Source organism: Electrona antarctica, assembly GCF_951216825.1.
Source record: "Electrona antarctica genome assembly, chromosome: 3".
Classification (NCBI taxonomy): domain Eukaryota; kingdom Metazoa; phylum Chordata; class Actinopteri; order Myctophiformes; family Myctophidae; genus Electrona; species Electrona antarctica.
The window spans coordinates 49,233,765-49,251,264 of NC_136808.1; the positions used below are offsets into that span (position 1 = coordinate 49,233,765).

General features: G+C 43.1%; 1 protein-coding gene across 3 annotated transcripts in view; it reads left to right on the forward strand.

Annotated features, from left to right (window-relative positions):
- Positions 1-17,500, forward strand: part of spata17 (spermatogenesis associated 17) — an 80,192-nt gene that overhangs the window by 17,577 nt on the left and 45,115 nt on the right. The window contains exons 3-5 of one of the 3 annotated variants that reach the window (XM_079496952.1): positions 890-971; positions 2,712-2,762; positions 9,301-9,404. The exons of 1 other annotated variant lie outside the window; for it this stretch is intronic. In XM_079496952.1, coding sequence (XP_079353078.1) covers positions 890-971; positions 2,712-2,762; positions 9,301-9,404 — 237 coding nt within the window. The remainder of the gene's footprint in view (positions 1-889; positions 972-2,711; positions 2,763-9,300; positions 9,405-17,500) is intronic. One more of the 3 variants, XM_079496954.1, reaches the window with a different exon arrangement.

Genomic DNA, 17,500 nt, shown 5'->3' on the forward strand with positions numbered 1-17,500 from the left:
GACATACAATTTACAACATTACAGATTTATTAAAAAAAAACTTTCAGACAGTCATGAACGTCATTGACAAAATGTGTGTCTTTTCTTTGTCGTCAGAAAAAACACATTATCTTGGGTTTTCGTCCCATTCAAATTAAATTGGATTCCGTTTTATTCAGTGCCAAATCACAACAAGTCGTCTCAAGACAGTTACATATCATAGCGTCATTGTCTCACCCTGAGCAAGCACATTTTGTCGACAATGGCAATGAAAAAGAGAGAGAGAGACAAAGAGAGGGAGAAAGAGAGATACAGGCAGAAGCAACAGTAGAAACGATCACAGCAATAACAATAACAATAATACTATTACTAATACTAATAATAATAAGTATCCAATTATGGCTTCAGCAGTTAATCGATTCTAAAAAAATATTTGAATTGTTGTTAATATATATCATTTATACAAAATGTACTTCTCGGTTATTTGATTAACCCCCAAACAATGAGAAGAAAGTAATCAATAGTGAAAAGATACCTATCCTCTCAGGCTTATGGCAAAATGTTGTTTGTTGTTTTGTTTGGTTGTGTTTGTTTGTTTGTTTGTTGGTTGTTCATTGTTTTTGATGTAAAGCGTCCTTGGGTTCATGAAAGGCACTGTACAAATTCAAGCTATTATTAATATTAGTCCTACTTCCGATTCTTCCATGTCTTAAATTTAAATTTGTAACTGTTCTCTAGATATTCATCAGAATCAGAAATGCATCCTAAACTCGCCACTACAAAAGGTCACATATATATAGCCTAGTTTTATTTCAGTCTTATTTGTTTTCAAATATGATTAAAAGAAAAAATCATATTCTTAAATTAAATTATTGATATGATGTATTTACATGCCACCCAATTCTTTCAGTCTCTTGCACACGAAGGCGACCATTATCCAGACAGCATGGCGGGGCTTCGCAGCAAGGGCGCGCCTGAGACAAATGGTGAAGGTAAGCCAACTATAGATATATTGATTATGTTATGATAGCATGCATTAGAATTCAATTGCCATATTCCTCAGCCCCTGCCTCTGACCTTAAGAAATATAATTCACCCATTACACATCAGGAAATTAGCACTTAGGAAATATGATACCATATCATATGGAATTCCATCTATATATCTCCTCCTGGGATGCATATATAGAGAGAGCGAGAGAGCGGAGGGGTCGGAACGGAAGGAAGGAAGGATGGATGGATGGAGGGTGGAGGAGAGGTGTGTGTGTGGGGGGGGGGGGGGGGGGAGGTGCTGATAGAGAGTGTGTGTGTGTGTGGTGGGTGGGGGTAAATGCTTTACTATAGCGAGGCCCAGTTTTTTTTTCTCCCCCAGCATATTGCCTCCAACTGCTTCCTAATTGAACAGATTGTTGATACTGGATCCAATACCCTGCGCTCTCACGTATAATTTTCCCCTGGATTGAGTTTTGTAAACGTATCACAACAAGCTATTTATCACGCCTCTAAATTGACTGTTTGCTAAAGCATAACTGCCAGCCGCTGTTTGGGAGGCGTTCAGCAAAATGGAAACGAGGGAGGGGGGGCAAGGGGGAGGGGGGTAAACGATGAAGGATGTGTCACAACACACATATGGACTAAAACGAGCCTGTTTGGTCTCATTTGGAAACAGACGAGCACTAATTTAAATCACTCAAAATGTGCTACGGCGCACTATTTTGCATTAGTCCTAAGAGGCTGGACTTTTTTCTTCCTCTCTTGCCCTCAGCCTCTCTGCCTCTCTCTCTTTCTCTCTGCGTGCGTGCGTGCGTGCGTGCATGCGTGCGTGCGTGCGTGCGTGCGTGCGTGCGCACGTCTCGAAACATGGAGCTGAATTTACGGCCCTCCTTTCAAGTCTTTGTCTGCATTCTCTCCTCTCCTCTCTGTGGTTATTAAAGAAGACGTGTTGAGATATGAATTTCTTTTATGGCCCGGCTCTCCAGTTTGCTCCTGAAATGTTTCCCCCGGTGATCCATGCGCACGGCTCGCCGCGCTCCGCCGCCACGCGCTCCACCAAAGTGCCGACGGCACGGAGAAGGCGAGCCACCAATCGGGACGTCGTACGCGGCCGGGCTGGTCTTTTCTACTGGTCTCTCTCTCTCTCTCTCGCTCTCTCTCTCTCCTGGCAGCGCTGTCATTGATTATGAAGCCCAGCGGAGAGCGTTTGGACGTCATATATCTCCATTAGCTCACAGCTTGACTACCATAGATTTTCCTGGCCCTCGTGTGCGTCGGGGGTGTTAAGAGAGCAGCACTCGTCCGCCGTTCCTCCTCCCCTTGCTAACCTCTCCTGCTCTCTCTCTTCCACGGAGCCCCCGTCCGCCCCCTCCTCCTCTCTCCTGCGTTTCGCTCACCCTTGTTCACCTCGGCTCCCTCTCTCTTTCACCTGCTCACTGTCCCTTGCCCCCCCCCCCCCTTCTCCTCCACTATAGGCCTAAAGGGTGATTTAGACTTAGTTGCGTGTCAGTGTCGTGCACTGGTTATAGCAGATCTACAACGCTCCTACGTACAATATGCAATTTCTGGTGTGCAACACGGTGAGCGATCAAATATAAATCAAGCATTATCTGACTGTTTGTGTGTGCTCTATATGCATTATGTATAGAGATGTGTTTATCTTTGAGGCCTGCTGTGGACAGAACAGAGGGCCGGCAGACTAGATGTAACGCTGTGTCTTCCCTTTGTGTTCGCATGCAGGCAGCATATTTTATCATGAAGATGAATACCTATGAGGAGATGACGATCACGGTAAATATCACCCCCAGAGAGTGTGTTTTTGTGTTGTGTCTGTGTCCACAAGTGGCAGGACAAGCAGCAGTCCTCACATAGCTCGCTGCAAAATAAAATTGGTGATTTTATGATCAGCATTTGGTTGAAGCAAATGATAAAATAGCAGTGAGATAAAACATATCTTTTATTTTTTTTCTCTCTCTCTCTCTTTATAAAACATATCTTGTCTTATCTAAAATTGTGTCACACATTCACACACATTTCTGCGATAGGCTATATAAATGAGCCTTGTGTTATTTCTGTAGGCTACATTATTCATTTTTGTTCTGGGGAACTTGCATTTACCATTTTAAGTCCCAGCGGACACAAGCAAAATGCTTCAAGTGTAAAGTGTGATACCGTAATGCTTCAGGGGGTTTCCTGGCTTCTGGGCCCCTTCAGGACATTTCTATGATTTTTCTCTCAGCATTCCCCCGCTGTCACGTTCCTCCTGTAAAATGCTCTCTCTTCCTCATATCATTTTAACAGCTACTACTGTAAACCCATAAATCATAAGGCTGTGCCTTTGACTGACGCTTTGGCACTTTTACACGGGGATATGGCGTTGAAACCTTATATTTTTACTGTTCCACGCAGCCCACTCTTTTGCCTAACAATTTCACTCAGCCGAAACCATTAAAGGTTTTTACAGGCCAACAAAGAAATCCCCCCCTATTTATTGAAGAGGCTGCGTCCGCGTTCGGAACAAGCCAGATGTTTGGGTGTTGGCTGGAGAGCCTGGAAATGGAGGGTTTTGAGTTTTATATTTGATGGCAACGCAAACAAATAAAGCTGACCACCCCTGCGCTTCAGACCACAGATCCAGGGGTCAGGGTCCGACCGCCACCATCTGAGGTCGCGGGGTCAGAGGTGAGGGATGATGTCACCACTTAAAGTGGAGCAGAAGCCGCGGGAGGTGGAGGGGAGAGTGCTTTATTAGCCCTGTAAAAGAAAACACATACATGTATACAGGAAACACTGGGAATTCATACTGGAAAGAAAAATAGAGATGGAGAGATGAGAAGAGAAAAGGAAAGGACATCGCTGAAACAGGATCGCATGAAATCACCCGTGGAATTTTCAGGTCGTGGTGTCCAACAAGTTGTTTTTCTTTTTCTTTTTTTGAGAGCGTATTCATTTAACTATTTAAATATTGAATCAAAAGTATTGTTTATTTTCTTGGTGGTCAAATTGATTGATTTGTCATTCATCACAATCCCAGGATTATTTGTTACATCATCATCCTCCTTATTAATGTAATCTATAGAATTTAGAATCTTTATAGATCCAATACGCAGTGGTTCAGAAACGTTTCAGGTCGAGACCCAAAAGAGAGAGTAGAGACGTTAGCGATTTTCACTACTTCTTAATTATTATTATTTTTCCTTCATGGAATTTCTTCGATTTGTTTGTTCGTTTTAAAATGTATGAAATTCTTTAAAATAAGTATAGATATATTTGTTAACCCATTTTGGGGCGGGAACCCGTTTTGGTGTTAGCATTATGCTATGCTTTAGCTATTGAAAAATAGCAGATCTACAAGCTCATAGCGCGCCACCGAGTGGCGCGCTACGAGCGGCGCGCTACGAGCTTGTAGGTCTGCTATTTTTTTAAAATAGAAGAAAAACTGGCTTTTTCAGAAAACTGTCAGGATGTAGAAGACATTTTTAGAATCTGATCTCAGGTCAAAATGGGTTAAAATAAGTATAGATATATTATTTGTTAAATTATCTTCAAGTGTCCTCTCCTCTCCTGGTGCCCCCTTTGTGGGCCGCCCACCCCCACTTTGAAAACATGTCACCTAGAAGCTCTATCACTTACGGTTTTACTGTAAAATTGTTCATTTATTTTAAAAGCAATCCTTTGAGAGTGGGAAAAAAAACCCACTGTTCACCTGCCAATAGACTTGGGTAAAGTGACTGTAGCCAAAAGGCTTGACCTTCCTCTGCCATGCCTGAAGGTATATGACCGAGAGCTTGCTATATATATAAAAAAAACAAAAAAACAATTAAGACAATCTTATTTTGCAGTTTAGAGGGTGCAGAGGCTGCCTTTAATTTAAATTTAATTGTTCAAAAGTGATCCTTTAAAAATAAAGTTAAACTTTACTGGGGTTTATATAATACAAAGACTTGTTTTGATGTTAATAGAATCCATGGTGGCCAACACAAATTAATATTTATTACATACGTTGAATGAATCCAGTAGGATCAAGTCAATGTTGATATCACGTTCTGGACCAAGTGATTCAGTTATCACTACTGGCGCAGGTCAGCTGCACTGGCCTGTACAGCAGGGTGATATCACATGATATTTATAATGAAACACTTACAAATCCATTCATAGAACAGCTGATGGTCGCTTTAAACACGGAACGAGTGTTATACGAGTTACCATTTTGTAATTGTCTTACTGTGATAATATTTTTTATTTATATTTAATCCGTCCTTAAATGTATTTTTTGTATTTGTTTTTTTTTCCTCATTCGAACATCCCATCCCTAATGCACATGTGCAATCATATGCAAGCTTTGTGTGTGTGTGTGTGTGTGTGTGTGTGTGTGTGTGTGTGTGTGTGTGTGTGTGTGTGTGTGTGTGTGTGTGTGTGTGTGTGTCCATGCGTATTCATGTGAATGAATTTACAGTGTGCACACTGCACAGGTGTATATTTGCACAACTTTATGTGTGTGTATTGTTTTTTTATTAATTAACCACTTAAGCTCTATTTTGTAACAAACTTAAAATCAATAGATTTTGTTATAGGCTAATCAGTTAAATCTATTCGTTTGATTCACTGTTGCAACTTGCACGCCTAAACATTTTGTTCACTGAGTTCAATTTACAAACACAGGATGTCAGTGCGAGAGAGAGAGAGAGAGAGAGAGAGAGAGAGGAGAGAGAGAGAGAGAGAGAGAAGCAATCATTTTGAATCCCCTGGGTGACTGTCCCGTTGGCTTGGCTTCATAACGGCACGCTGGCTAACAGAAGATCATGCATTAGCGCTGTAATGGAAACCAGTGTTTACACACCACGCTCGCTCTTCTATTACATTCAGCTGCATTGATTCCACTAGTCAAAAAAAGGTCAACAAGAACTTTGGTGGCGGCAATTACTTTATTTAAAATTATCTATTGACTGGTAGATCAATGCTAATTCTCATTTTGCTCTCTTTTTTTCCTTCCCCTCTCCTCTCCTCTCCTCTTTTCTCCTAGCTCTTCTCTGCTCTCATCCTCTCTTCTCTCTCCGCTTGCCGTCTGATTATTCTTTTACCTTCTGTTGTTTTAATCTCCTAATTAGTCTGAAGGACATCCATGCCGCTTCAGAATGGTCCTCTAGCCTCCATGTGTGTGTGTGTGTTTGTGTTTGTGTTTGTGTTTGTGTTTGTGCGTGTGTGCGCATGCATGTGTGTGTGTGCATGCTCATATTTGCACACTTACATGCATATCTGTCTGCCTGTGTGGAGGCATTCGTCCATTTACTGTGTGTGTGTGTGTGTGTGTGTGTGTGTGTGTGTGTGTGTGTGTGTGTGTGTGTGTGTGTGTGTGTGTGTGTGTGTGTGTGTGTGTGTGTGTGTGTGTGTGTGTGTGTGTGTGTGTGTGTGTGTACCCTCTTGTCCCAAAATGTTTCATGTTAAAAAGGAGGATGAAGATTTGCAATAATATCTCAGAATTATGTTGCGTTTTATCTAATTGTAAAGCTTTGGCATAATATAATGATAAAAAAAAGTCCATTTCTTCCATTCTCTCTGAAAAGTCAAAAGTTAACCTGGTCACATCGTAATTCAGAGGCGCACAGAATGTCTCTGTCTCACAGTCTCCTCGAACTGTGCCCATTCTGCAAACTGTTAATACAATTTTCAATCAATCAATCAAAGTCTGACTGCGCAGGTTGACATAATCATTTTCTTACTTTTGATTCGTAATCACTTTAGCCCTAGTATTAAAGTATTATAATAAACTATGTTGGGACGAATTGTGAGACTTTTGGTTTAGTAGAGATTAGGGTGTACTGTAGAGGGATCTAGGTGCAGACCTGTAGTACCTATAGCGCCCCAGTCAACGTAAGAATATTGGGTCTAAGTAGGAGTCACATGCATCTCTTCTTGCTGAACAGATTTCATTTCTTAGTTAACCAGAACATTATTTTCTTTCAGGGTTCTCAAAATAAACTCACCTTAACACTTTGATTGCTACAAGATCTCGACAGGCCTATTTGGATGTTGCTACCGTTTAACATTGCACAAAGGCCTTGTTCGGGGGCCCACAGCAAAATGTTCTCTTATAGCGAGAATCACACGCATACATCAAAAGAAAGCTGAACTTGTCCACTTCAATTTAAAAAATACATTTTGATTTTACCATGTTCCATTCTGGAGATATTGACCTTTTTGCAACACCTGCATTTGCCTGGAAGTGGTTATCTTGAACAGCGAGCAGAGTTATGGATGGTTTAAAGTCAGAGACATTGACAGGCAGATATAAAATTGAACCCAATAAATATCCTATACATCCTATACACCGAATGAAAGCCCTGAATGTGTACTTTTACGAGGAAAAGAGTAAACATTGATCCCATGTACAGTTAGACAGTAATTGGTTATTGAATGCAGCTTGTGCCCACCAGATAACTTCAGAGAAGACATGGACGTGAACTCCTCAATATTCACAAAATAAGGCCTATAGCGACATATAAATACTATATACCGTATGAAACAGAAGAGCGGTGCAACTGTTCTCTACAGTTGCACCGCGCAACTGTAGAGAACAGTTGCACCGCTCACTTCACAGGGGTGTGATTTTTATTATTACAGTAGAAGTTTACAGACCAAACTGTAAATAAAAGGTTTACATGACTTTCTGCCTCAGTCCGTATATAGCGAGCTGTAGTGAATAAGTACAGAACAGTTGCAACGCTCACTTCACAGGGGTGTGATTTTTATTATTACAGTAGAAGTTTACAGACCAAACTGTAAATAAAAGGTTTACATGACTTTCTGCCTCAGTCCATATATAGCGAGCTGTATTGAATAAGCAGAGAACAGAATATGGGACAGAGTTGCACCACTCACTTCACATGGGTGTGATTTTTATTATTACTACAGTAGAAGTTTTTTTCTTATGAAAGCAGAGAGTCTTCTGTTTCATACGGTATATAGTATTTATATGTCGCTATAGGCCTTATTTTGTGAATATTGAGTTCGGGTCCATGTCTTCTCTGCAGTTATACTGTATCTGGTGGGCGCAATGTGCATCCACCCAGTAACCAATTTATGACAGACTGTACATGGGATCAATGTTTACTCTTTTCCTCGTAAAAGTACACATTCAGGGCTTTCATTCGGTGTATAGGATGTATAGCATATTTATTGTGTTTATTGTTATATCTGCCTGTCAATGTCTGACTATAAACCTTCATAACTCTGCATCCTTTAGATGATGATGATGATTCACTGCTTTCATTGTTTTGATCGCAGTAACATTGGGGGGGGGGGGGGGGTCATGGGCACATTGGGCAGCAAAAGTCTTGATCGTACGGCTATAAAAAGTCCCATTCCACCGTTCGGTTCAGAACTATAGTATAACGGTGAGACGCGTTGTCATCATGAGCTGATTTTGTTTTTCAAGCTAGTATAGGGAACATGCCTGGGCATGCACGGTTTAGGACGCGGAAAAGTTCGTTATACATTACACCCGGGTCGATTACGTCCCCGACGCGTTCATTGCGGTCTTATCACTACAATTATAATGAATAAAAAAGCGTTACAATCACACGTCTGAGCGATCTCCGATTATGACGGCTCTGCATGGCGATACGTGATCCACCAACGGTAGACTGTCTGTTGTCATGGCGGCCCCTCTCGATACTGTAGTTCGTTTGTTAGTTCGTAGTATTGTAGGCTCGGGGATCGTTTGGTCGCTACAGTATGAAGAAGTAAACATGCATCTGTCCATGTGTGTTGCAGCAATGCCGATCTGGTGCAGAATCTGCAGATCATGTGTTAGGCAGCGTAACAGCGTTCCGTTCATGTTTTTTTCCGAGACATGAGCCCCCATCTCGCAAGGCCCTCCTCCTGCAGGAGAAACAGGAGGGGAGGGGGGAATCGAGTATAAAAGCCAATAGGTGGAGGAAAGCCTGGTGAGGCGAGGTTAGGTGAAATTTGATTCTTTTCACACACAGACTAGATCGGCATGGGCGCAGCCATTTTACACTGGTTTATACACGTAAAGCGGCCCGCCCTCCTGTTTTCAGGAGGGGAGGGTTTGTTTTTTTTTTGGTTTTTTTTCTGATCACGTGAGCGGGACTAAGCAGCAATGATAGGGCGATGGTTCTTCATTGTCCGGGTGGGTAAAAAGATGAATGAAAGTATGCTATAAAAAAGTGATTGAAACGTATTGATACATGATTCGCACCCGACGTTTGATTAATTGATAACGTATTGATACGCGATTCGCGTCGGCTGTGTTAAATAAATATCTATCGATGTTGCAGTTGTCTAGACTGTTGTGTGTTTCTTACAGATCCAGCGCTGGTGGAGAGGTTTCTATGTGAGAAAATACATCCACAACTTCTACACTCGCAAGAAGTACCTGCAAGGACTGGCCATGAAGAACGACCTAGTCAGGTAAATGTTGTCCCTCAGGTGAAGATACTGTACAATATGATGATGCATAAATGTAAAAATTAGTGATGGGAGATTAATCGGTAAACGCATCGGTATCGGACGATTTTAGTGGTTTTTAGATTAATCAATGAATCAATTAATCAATCAGACCAATTCATTAATCGGTCCGATTAATCCGTCTGTCTTTACAGATAAATTTAAGCCCAAAGTAACAGCTTGAACAGATCTACAAGCTCACAATATTAAATATATAGGTATTTAAATTAAATCTGATATCTTGCCTAAGCCTGCAGTGCAGATACCCTGTTACATGTATTTTTCAGAATGGACAAAATTATTATAATTTTTCAATACAGAATGAGATCATATCGGTTATCGGCCATAACAACAGCAATTAATTATATCGGATATCGATATCGGCCAAAATGTCTCATCGGCACATCCCTAGTAAAATGCATCAGAGGTTGACTAATCTGACGTAGCCTACTGCAAATGTGTTAGTCACATGAGCCCCAATTTGGGCCAAAAAACAACAAACAAACGTGTAGACACCAGATGTCGGCTCGGTCACTCTTCTTCAGCCCTCCTCTTCCTCATAATCATGATAAAATAGCAAAAGAAAAGTCCTACTCAGTTTGTCTCTCATAGGAGGGCTGTGGGCAGTTCAGAAACCCGTCCACCAGTGACATCATCGATGGGGAATCCAAGCTAATAGAAACTGCAGGCTTTCTATTCCTGAAAAGTGACAATGGAAGCCATCGTTCTCATGATAATACAAATCTAAATATATTAACACATTATGTGCCCTTTCATTCTTTCAAAATGGCGACCCTGCAGGGTGCCCACTTTTAGACCCACTTTTTGACATTTTGAAAGAAAAAAAATTACCAAGACGTCCACAGGCGTCCTGGGCACTACATGCGGTAATTCCTAGGACGTCTGTGGACGTCTTGGGCACAAATTGTGTTAAAAAGAAAATCTGGCTAACGATGATGTCACTGGTGGACGGGTTTCTGAACTGCTCACAGCCCTCCTATGAGACACAGACTGAATAGAAAAAAATTGTGCTATTTTACCATGAACATTATTAGTGAGGACCAATTATATGAAGATAGGTATATAATAAATGGTAAATGGTGCATTTATATAGCGCCTTTATCCAAGGCGCTATACATAGATTGTGCATTACATTCACCCATTCACACACACATTCATACAGTACACCGATGGCGGCGGAAAACATGCAAGGCACCAACCAGCACATCAGGAGCAATTAGGGGTTCAGTGTCTTGCTCAAGGACACTTCGACACTAACTCTGGGGGAGCCCGGGTTCGAACTGGCAACCTTGCGGTTACCATCCAGCCACTCTACCACTGAGCCACCGCCGCCTTGATGGCGTCGTAATGTCTGATTTTACACTTGGTTGCTGAAAATCCCAGTGCGACATGTTTCGGCTCACAGCACAACCAAACTTAAAATCTCCAGTCCCTTCCTAACATTTTAGTCTAGTTTTTATTTGTTGACGAAATTGTCAGTATATTTAATCATAGTTTTAGTTATCAAAGCCTAGTTTTTATCTTCTTTTTATTTCGTTTTGGTCAGTTCAGAAAAAAGGTAGTCGACAATGGCTGAAGCCCTCCAGTATATTAGCCTACCGATCAACAATCTTACGTGTTGCATCTTAACAACCTTTTTAAACATTTTCAAAATCTGGTTAACAGAAAGTTCTAAACTGTGATATGATTGAACATAAATATCAAGCAGTCTACATTTCCAGGGATCTCTGCCGGTGATAGAAGAAAGTTAATTACCAGAGGGGGGTAATCAAAGCACAGTATCTATCTTTGCTCTACTTTAACTGTTCAATAAAGTAATGCATATATAGCCAAATTGTAATTACACATTTTCTAAGATGAGGAAATGTGAACATTGGCCTTTCTTTGGGTTTTTCGGTGTGTGCTTGTGATGTATGGGTTGTGTTGGTGATGTATGGTTTGTCGAGGGACCTCCGCTACCTTCCTCGCACAACAACACTTTATGCAGAACAGCAGGAAAGTCTCGCTGAAGATGAATTGATTTGATTAATGTGAAGGCAGCTGTGGGGAAAAGGTGGACTTGTGTTCCCATAACCTCAGCGAGAGGGGGGGGGGGGGGGGGGTGGAGGACGAGTGTGAGTTACACCTTGTATACGAGAGAGAGAGGAAGGAAGGAAGGAAGGAAGGAAGGAAGGAAGGAAGGAAAGAGACATTGGTTAACTTGTGCTAGATGAGACGTAGAGCAAACCATGATGGAGGGATGGGTGGAAGAGAAGATGAAGAAAGGATGAAGAGAGAGAGAGAGAGAGAGAGAGAGAGAGAGACCTCCACGGTGCCTGGGGGTGAGAGAGGGAGAGTAAGTGAACGATGTAAAGAAATTAAAAATTAGTGTCTGATTTGAAGCTGCAGGGCTCAGCGCTGCAGACACGACATATTTTATTTTTGACAAAAAAAGAAGGAAAAAAAGCGACGTTTAGCTAATAGTCCGATTTTTTCCGGTAATGTTGCTAATATATTTTGCCAGAAAATATCTCGCGGCCTCTGCTAAAATTAAATGTAAATTTGTTAAAGTGCTCCTTGGATCACTGACTCCCCCTTCTCCCCTCCTCCTCCTCCTCTCCTCTCCTCTCCTCCCTCCTTCACCTCCCCTGTCGAAGTACAGGTGACTGCGCTCATAAAGTGCATTAAGGAAGTGTTGCCATAAGTATTGTATTACAACACATGCACGCACATGCGCGCACACACACACACACACACACACACACACACACACACACACACACACACACACACACACACACACACACACACACACACAAATGGCCACTTCATCAAGAATTCTGACACATAGTATAATGTGAGCAGGAATAAAAACCCATATCCTTGTCTACCAGAAGAGAATTCAACTATCATCATCAGTGGGATTAGTTTTATCGTTCAAACTATCTTGGGATTAGTTTGAATGTGGTATTAGTTTTAGCTAGGTTAGTGGGATTAGTTTTAAAGGGATTGTTTTTGTTTTCTGAGTTCAATTGCACCCAAAAAACATGAATTTTTAACATTCAGTAGACTTTCTATTGTATTGTATTATATATATATATATGGTGTATATATATGGTCTGGGGTTTTCTGGCTCAAACAAGTGCTCTGATTTTCCTGTGGAGTGTGATGTAAGAGCCAGTAAAATGATGTATGATGTAATTCATGTAAATCCTATATGACAATGGGATTTGCCAGCAGATGTCACTGTTTTCACTGTTTTGCCTGCAGCTCAAAAGGCTTCACAGACACAGAAAATCCCAGGCCACAACAAAGTTCAGGTTGTCTGGGTGTAATTGAGGTCATGAAACCTAAAAGAAAAATCACAACCGTGTGAAGTGAGGGGCGCTACTATATTAAAGTCTAACTCATGTTGATTAGGTGATGTAATGGTGATGTAAAACAAACGGTGCCAACTCAAACATTAAACGCCATTAACAATAAAGAGACAATATGACGTAATGAGGCACATTATGACATACATTTTCCCTTCATTGTCAATGGTGTTTACAGAACAATCATTGAACTAAAGACACACATTAAACCTGTATATAGGAGGGGCTAGCGCCCCTCAAAACGAAAAATACATGAAAATTAAAGGATAGAGAGCGGACGAGGAGCGACAGCCCCGCCCCCCGCTATTAATTTCAATGGAAGTTGCTCCATGTAGTGCTCAGTGGCGTTTTGAAGCAGCCGGAAGTACAATTATAACTCAGTGGCTCCGAGCGAGCGGAAGTTAAGAGCGGTCTCAAGTTTGAGGTCAGGGTTGACGCGCATTACGCACATGACGTCACCTCCATGAACGTCCCGGAACGTGCTGCAGTTCCAGCTTTGGCCAGTAGAGTAGTGGCAGCTTCAACATTGGCCAGCCATTATGGAGGCTTGGTTTTAGTTAGGTTAGTGGGACTAGTCTGAATGTGGCATTAGTTTTAGCTAGGTTTAGGTTAGTGGGACTAGTCTGAATGTGGCATTAGTTTTAGCTAGGTTTAGGTTAGTGGGATTAGTCTGAATGTGGCATTAGTTTTACCTAGGTTTAGGTAAGTGGGACTAGTCTGAATGTGGAATTAGTTTTAGCTAGGTTTAGGTTAGTGGGAGTAGTCTGAATGTGGCATTAGTTGTAGCTAGGTTTAGGTTAGTGGGATTAGTCTGAATGTGGCATTAGTTTTAGCTAGGTTTAGGTTAGTGGGATTAGTCTGAATGTGCTTAATGGGATTAGTTGTGCATTGGTTAGTATCGTATTAGCATGGTTATAGTTTTTATGTGGTTTGGTTTGTGGGATTAGTTTTAGTGTGGTTAGTACATTTAGTTTAATATTGTTAGTGGGTTTATTTTTCATGTGGTTTGTAGAAACGGCTCTAGCTTGGTTAGTAAGAATAGCTATCGTCTTTTTTAGGATAAATTAATGTGTATAGTGGGATTAGTTTGTGCTTGGTTCATGGGGACAGTTTTAGCTTTGTTTGTAGAATAAGTTTTAACTTGCTTTTAGTTGCGGGATTAGTTGTAGTTGCTAGTAACCCTGGTTAATATCTCTCAGTTGTAGTTGCTAGTAACCCTGGTTAATATCTCTCAGTAAAGAGAGACAGAGAGAGAAGAATGGATTAGTTGTAGTTGCTAGTAACCCTGGTTAATATCTCTCAGTAAAGAGAGAGACAGAGAGAGAATAATGGATTAGTTGTAGTTGCTAGTAACCCTGGTTAATATATCTCAGTAAAGAGAGAGACAGAGAGAGAATAATGCGAACAGATTGAAGGAATCAGGAAGTGGGGGATTATGGAGAAGGATTAGTCTGAGTGAGAGATGAGATGCTTGGCTGTTGTCATTTCACTGATGCCACTGGTTCATTACCAGCCATGTGCGCCATTCCCTACTATCCTCATTAACACACACACACACACACACACACACACACACACACACACACACTGCACAAACACACATGTGCACGCACACACACACTCTCTCACGCATGCGCACGCACGCACGCACGCACGCACGCACGCACGCACGCACGCACGCACGCACGCACGCACATACTCACAGAGGGCCCCTCCTCCACAGCAGTTGGGGGTGATGAGGTCACTCTCTCTCCAGTTAATCACTTGTTTATTTAGTGCTGCTGGGGTCGTGATCAATTAACGCCGTGCAGCCATTTTATTTAAAACATCCTGTCTGTGTTCTCTCTCTCCACACACGCACACGCATGCACACACACACATACGCGCGCGCACGCACACGCACGTGCACACGCACACGCACACACCACCTCTACACGCACGCACGCACACCGTCCGTCTGTCCCTCACTCTGCCTGTCTTTCCGTCTGTATAAATTATTCAAAGTTGGACTAATGGTCTCCATTTAGCGCAGACTGACCGTCCGTGCATGTTAATGATATAGAAGCAGCACTTGGACCACTGAATCCCACCCCTCTGTCTCTCTGTCTCTCTCTCTCGCTCTCTGTCCTGACAGATCTCTCTCTGCACAAAACCATCTGTGTCATTTCATTAGCCACAGCACTCTGCTAATACAGGCGCTTACACTCCCCTCGTCCTCACCTTCCATCTCTCTCTCTGAGGTTCAGGGTTCTATGTGGCGTCCATCCTCATTCATTCCTTGCTCTCCTCTTCTCCTGCAGAGCCTAATGAAGTCAGGACCTCCCGGTGCAACCCCCTCTCTGCCACACTTTCCCTCTGTTACCCAACAATTTATCACTTTGTCAGGGAGACACTTTAAAGTTCCTGGGCTTTAATAAGGGCATGCAGGAGGGGGGGAGGTGGGGGGGGGGGGGGTCAATTAGAAAAGCAGAGCTGGCCCGCTTTACATATTTACTGTGTCTGCGTGTGTGACTGTGCGTGTGCGTGTGCGTGTGTGACTGTGCGTGTGTGACTGTGCGTGTGTGACTGTGTGTGTGTGTGCGTGTGCGTGTGCGTGTGCGTGTGCGTGTGTGTGTGTGTGTGTGTGTGTGTGTGTGTGTTCCTCCATCATGGCCTGTTGGCTGCATGAGTTATTCCTCTATCTGCAATAAACAGCTGTGTAATTATTACCACCATAATCAGATAAATAACTTATCCCTGTGATGCTGCGACGACGACGCGGCAAAATGTTTTAACTCATCCGAGAGGAGAGGTGGTGGAGGAGGAGGAGAGAGGAGAGGAGAGGAGAGGAGAGGAGAGGAGAGGAGAGGAGAGGAGAGGAGAGGTGGTGGAGGAGAGGTGGAGAGGAGAGGAGAGGAGAGGAGAGGAGAGGAGAGGAGAGGAGAGGAGAGGAGAGGAGAGGAGAGGAGGTGGTGGAGGAGGAGGAGAGGAGAGATGGACCTGGGGGGTGGAGGGGGCGGTAGATGGAGAGGAGAGGAGAGGAGATGGAGAGGAGAGGTGGTGGAGGAGGAGGAGAGGAGAGATGGAGCTGGGGGTGGAGGGGACGGTTGATGGAGAGGAGAGGAGAGGGATGAGATGGAGAGGAGAGGAGAGGAGGTGGAGAGATGGAGAGGGGGTGAGATGGAGGAGGAGGAGAGGAGAGGAGATGGAGAGGAGAGGGATGAGATGGAGAGGAGATGGAGAGATGTAGAGATGGAGAGATGGAGAGGGGGTGAGATGGAGAGGAGGGGGGATATATACAAAACGAGAGGAGAGGCAGATGAGATGAGAGATGGAGATGAGAGGGGGGGGAGTAGAGCTGGGGGGGGGGGGTGTCTCACTGTTTCTCTCCACTTTTTCTCCCCCTCTGTCTGTCTCTCTCTCTGTCTCTCTCTCTGTCTCTCTCTCTGTCTCTCTCTCTGTCTCTTTCTCTGTGTCTCACTCTCTCCCTCTTCTTTCCTTCTCGCGTCCACCTCAAGGACATTCATGAAAGGGGAGCTGCTATGAGAGAGAGAGAGAGAGAGAGAGAGAGAGAGAGAGAGAGAGAGAGAGAGAGAGAGAGAGAGAGAGACTAGATCAGGATGGAGACAAATTCACTTGTGTCTTTGATGTGATTTCTGTGCATGTGTGAAAGAGAGCTTTGCTCTCCTACCCGTATAAGGAAAACAACTTTGTTCAGAAAAAGGGAGAAAGGAATGCAGGCCAGGAACTTGAGGGAGGATAGAGGTATTGCTGGGAATGAAAAAGAGACAAATAACGTCTGCTCTCCCTCGCATGAATCAATGCAAAATATACACTACATGGATCAGTCTTTGTTGTCACATCGTGTTTGTGTGTGTGTGTGTGCGTGTGTGTGTGTGTGCGTGCGTGTGTGTGTGTGCGCGCACGTGCGTGCGTGCGTCACTCCCATGTCCTCAGTAAATTAAAGTTCAATACATTGAGTTGGATACAGCCTTTAAATTGGTCTGTCATGACATCCACCTCTTCTCTCTCTCTCGCTCTCTCTCTCTCTCTCTCTCTCTCTCTCTCTCTCTCTCTCTCTCTCTCACACACACACCCTCCAGCTATTGAATCATTTAATTGGAACAATTAAAACAGCCAATCAGGTCAAGCCTTCATTAAATATTTAGGATCTGGCCAATTAGCTTCTCCGGCGCTGGCCTGGATGACCGCAGGGCTCACCCACTGTCCCACAATGCCTCACTCTCTGATATTCCATCAGCCCCCAGCTCCTTATAGCGCGACCCAGGAAGTGAATTATTGATGAGGAAGTAAGAATTTAGCTGCTTCACATGATCCACATTAACATGCAAACAGGTCTGAACAGGGCTCAACAGGCCTCAGCAGCTCTGAGCATCGCTCAACAGGCCCTGAGCAATTCTGAACGGGATGCTACATGTATTGCCATGCTTTTTGTTGTTGTTTAATGTAAGTCGCTCAGGATTAAGAGCGTCTGCTAAATGCCTAAATTGTATAGGTCTTAGGAAAGTAGTCTGCATAGGGAACATATCCACACTTGTATCCAACATAATGAAAAGAACACAGTCCTCCATAAAGGAAAGTGTTGCAGTGTGGCCGCCTGGCCAGCCAGTGTTGTTCAACAACTGATGGTATAGCCAGGTGGAAACTGTCAAGAAATCAGGTGGTCTGGATCTTGGTTGTGTTATG